This window comes from Haliaeetus leucocephalus, unplaced genomic scaffold (assembly GCF_000737465.1).
Source record: "Haliaeetus leucocephalus isolate CR32 unplaced genomic scaffold, Haliaeetus_leucocephalus-4.0 Scaffold282, whole genome shotgun sequence".
Classification (NCBI taxonomy): Eukaryota; Metazoa; Chordata; class Aves; order Accipitriformes; family Accipitridae; genus Haliaeetus; species Haliaeetus leucocephalus.
The window spans coordinates 26,038-29,773 of NW_010972718.1; the positions used below are offsets into that span (position 1 = coordinate 26,038).

Genomic DNA, 3,736 nt, shown 5'->3' on the forward strand with positions numbered 1-3,736 from the left:
GCCCCCCTCCATCACCCTTCCATGATCGGTTCGGCCATGACCTCCTCCCTCAACTCTCCTGTCGCCAGCTTGGGCTCCCCTTTCCCCGTCATCAGTTCCTCCATGGGTTCCCCGGGGCTCCCCGCCACCCCCGCCATCGCCTACGGTCCCGTCAGTAGCCCCCAGGTAAGGGGGGAGCCCCCCAAATTGGGGGGGGGTGTTGGATTTTGGGGTGAGGGTGGGGGGGAGGCTCCCACCGGCCCTGCCTGCCTCCCCCTCTCTCGCAGATCAACTCCACGGTCAACCTCTCGGGGCTGCACCCCGTCAGCAGTTCAGATGACGTGAAGCCGCCTTTGGGGATCCGGGCTGTCCCTTGTCACCCCCACGGTCCTGGCGTCGCTGGCAAACGTCTCTGCGCCATCTGTGGGGATCGGTCCTCAGGTACCTGCGAGCTTGGGTTTTCCATGGGGGGTCCCTGGGGGGCTGGTACTGGGATGCCTGGATGCTTTGTAGGGGTTTCTTTGGGGACACTGGAGTCTTCTGTGAGGTCCTGCGGGGACATCTGGATCTTCCATGGGGTTCATATGGGACACTGCAATACCAGGGTTCTCTGTGAGGTCCTTTTGGGGACACTGGGGTCTTCAGTGAAGTGCGTATGGGGTACTGGGCTTTCCGTGGGGTCCCTGTGGGGCATTGGGACACCTGGGTGTTCTGTGAGATCTCTGTGGGGACGTCTGAACTTTTTGTGGTGTCCCTATGGGGCACCAGGACGCCTGGCTCCTCCTTGGGGTTCTTGTGGGGACATTCGGGTTCTCTAAGGGTGGGATATAGGGAGTGGGGACATTTGGGTTCTCTCTGGGGTGGGACACAAGGGACGGGGACACTTTGGTCATCTTCAGGGTGGGATAAGGGGTACGAGGACACCAGAGTTCTCCCTGGGGTGGGACAGGGACCGGGGCCACCTCAGGCATGTTCAGAATGGGGTATGGGGACACGTCGGTCCTCCCTGGGGTGGGATATGGAGGAGAGGGACACGAGGGTCCTCCCTGGGGTGGGACACGGGGACACCTCGATCCTCCTCAGGGTGAGATATGGGACGTGGGGACACCAGGGTCCTCTCTCAGGTGGGACACAGGGGATGGGGACACTTTGATCTTTCTTAGGATGGGATGTGGGAACACCAGGGTCCTCTCTAGGGTGGGACAGCAGACAGGGACACCTCGATCCTTTTCAGGGTGGGATGGAGGGACACCAGGGTCCTCTGTGGGGTGGGCCATGGGGATGGGGACACCAGGGTCCTCCTTGAGGTGGACCCCAGAGGACGACGCCACTTCCATCCTGCCCCCAGCCCACCACCCTGGGGCAGAACACTCTCCCCTCCCTCCACCCACCCACCTTGGGGATGTGTGGGGCCAAGTTGGGGGTCCCACCGCTGACCCCCCCCCTTTTCTTTCCTCGCAGGGAAGCATTATGGGGTGTACAGCTGCGAAGGTTGCAAAGGTTTCTTCAAACGCACCATCCGCAAGGACCTGACCTACACCTGCCGTGACAACAAGGACTGCGTGGTGGACAAACGCCAACGCAACCGTTGCCAGTACTGCCGTTACCAGAAGTGCCTGGCCACCGGCATGAAACGGGAAGGTAACTGGGAACGCCGGGATACGGGATAGAGACCTCCCAGATCTTCTTCTCTTCTTCACCGCCACCGGCTCCGTCCTCAGCCGTGCAGGAGGAGCGACAACGGGGGAAGGAGAAGGAAGGGGACGGTGACCTGGGGGCCAATGCCAACGAGGAAATGCCGGTGGAAAAGATTTTAGAAGCCGAGTTGGCGGTAGAGCAGAAATCGGACCAAAACGTGGACGGTGCCGGCACGGGGGGCAGCTCGGTGAGTTATTTTGGAGCGGGGGCAGGAGGAGTCCCCGGGGGGTGGGGGGTTCCGGGCCACCTCGCTGACCCTTTTTACGTGTCCCCCCCCTTCACGTTACTCATCAGCCCAATGACCCGGTGACCAACATCTGCCAGGCCGCCGACAAGCAGCTCTTCACGCTGGTGGAGTGGGCCAAGAGGATCCCCCATTTTTCCGAGCTGCCCCTGGACGACCAAGTCATCTTGCTGCGGGCGGGTGAGGAAAATGGAGGGGGGGGGCCAGCCCCACGACGAAGTGGGGAGGGGTGTCTTGGGGTTTCCTGCCCCACGGTGGGGGTGTTTAGGGTCTCCTTGCGGGGGGTTGGATGTCACCGGGGTGTATTTGCCCCATGGAGGGGGGTTTTGGGGGGAGCTTCGGGGGGATGTGTCTTGCGCATGAGATGTCTGCCCCGTGGAGCAGGTTTTTTGGGGGGGGGGGAGGGGGGATTTGCCCCACGGAAGGGGGTTCTGGGGGGCCACAGGAGAAGATCTGCCCCATAGAGGGGGGGGTTCAGGAGCCCTGGGGGGATGTGTCCTGTGGAGGGGGGGTCTGCCCCACAGAGGAGATTTTGGGGGGTCCACAGGAGGGGGGTCTGCCCCACGGGGGGGTGTTCTGCCCCATAGAAGGAATGTCTGGGGACCCACAGGAGCAGATTTGCCCCATGACAGGGGCACTTGGGGGTCCAGGAGGGGATTTTCCCCACAAAAGGGGGGGGTCTGCCCCACACTGGGGGTGCCCAGTGGGTTGCAGGGGGGGCACTGGCTCCATGGAAAGGACATTGTGGGGTTAAATGGGGTTGTCCGGGGTGGAAAAGGGGGGACTGTCTGTGCCATGGGAAGGGCCTGGGGGGAGGGAAGAATATCTGTCCCATGGGGGTCAGGTTTTGGGGTACCTGAGGGGATTTGAGGCCCCTGCCCCGGCAGAGGTGGGAGCCAGTGGAGACATGGAGGTGTTTGGGATTGGGATGCGGCAGGTGAGGGGGGGGGTTAGGGGCTCAGGGGTGCCCCCCCTCGATTTTGGGGGGCAGGGGAGGGGGGGGATTTAACGCCGCGTCGTCCCCCCTGCCGCAGGTTGGAACGAGTTGCTCATCGCCTCCTTCTCCCACCGCTCCATCTCAGTCAAAGACGGGATCTTGCTGGCCACCGGCCTCCACGTCCACCGCAACAGTGCTCACAGCGCCGGCGTGGGGGCCATCTTCGATAGGTGGGGGTTGGGGGGGGATTTTAGGGGGTCTTACTGGGGGGGGGACGGACCCCCCAAATCATACTCACACACCTCACCTGCCCGGGTTTTTTCTCTTCTCGCCACAGGGTGCTGACCGAACTCGTTTCCAAAATGCGAGACATGCGTATGGATAAGACGGAGCTGGGTTGTCTTCGCGCCATCATCCTCTTCAATCCGGGTATGGCCCTCGGGGGGGTTCATGGGGGGGACACATTCTGGGGACTCCCTCGCTTCACCCCATTTTGTATTCCTAGATGCCAAGGGGCTTTCCAACCCCGGTGAGGTAGAGCTGCTCCGGGAGAAAGTCTACGCCTCCCTCGAGTCCTACTGCAAGCAGAAATACCCGGAGCAACAGGGCAGGTAGAGAAAGGGTTTTGGGGGGGGGGGTGTCTTGTAGTCATCGTGTCATGCCTGCCCCCTCCACCTAAAATTTCCCCCTGGGCCCCCCCAAGGTTCGCCAAGCTGCTCCTCCGCCTCCCAGCCCTGCGTTCCATCGGCCTCAAATGCCTCGAGCACCTCTTCTTCTTCAAGCTCATCGGGGACACCCCCATCGACACCTTCCTCATGGAGATGCTCGAAGCCCCCCACCAGCTCTCCTGAGCGTTGCCCCCCCCCCCAAAAAAAAAA

General features: G+C 62.2%; 1 protein-coding gene across 2 annotated transcripts; it reads left to right on the forward strand.

The window, feature by feature from the left end:
* The first annotated feature begins 6 nt into the window (after window positions 1-6).
* On the forward strand, window positions 7-3,719 carry RXRB (retinoid X receptor, beta). 2 transcript variants are annotated; one of them, XM_010569903.1, is made up of 9 exons: window positions 7-165; window positions 267-420; window positions 1,441-1,620; window positions 1,701-1,864; window positions 1,972-2,101; window positions 2,956-3,088; window positions 3,196-3,287; window positions 3,364-3,469; window positions 3,562-3,719. In XM_010569903.1, the coding sequence occupies exons 1-9, from the start codon at window positions 22-24 to the stop codon at window positions 3,707-3,709; spliced, it is 1,251 nt and encodes a 416-aa protein (XP_010568205.1). In that variant the 5' UTR covers window positions 7-21; the 3' UTR covers window positions 3,710-3,719. The 2 variants fall into 2 exon arrangements, with proteins under 2 accessions (XP_010568205.1, XP_010568206.1); XM_010569904.1 differs by having other exon boundaries at window positions 2,002-2,101.
* The last annotated feature ends 17 nt before the right edge of the window (window positions 3,720-3,736 follow it).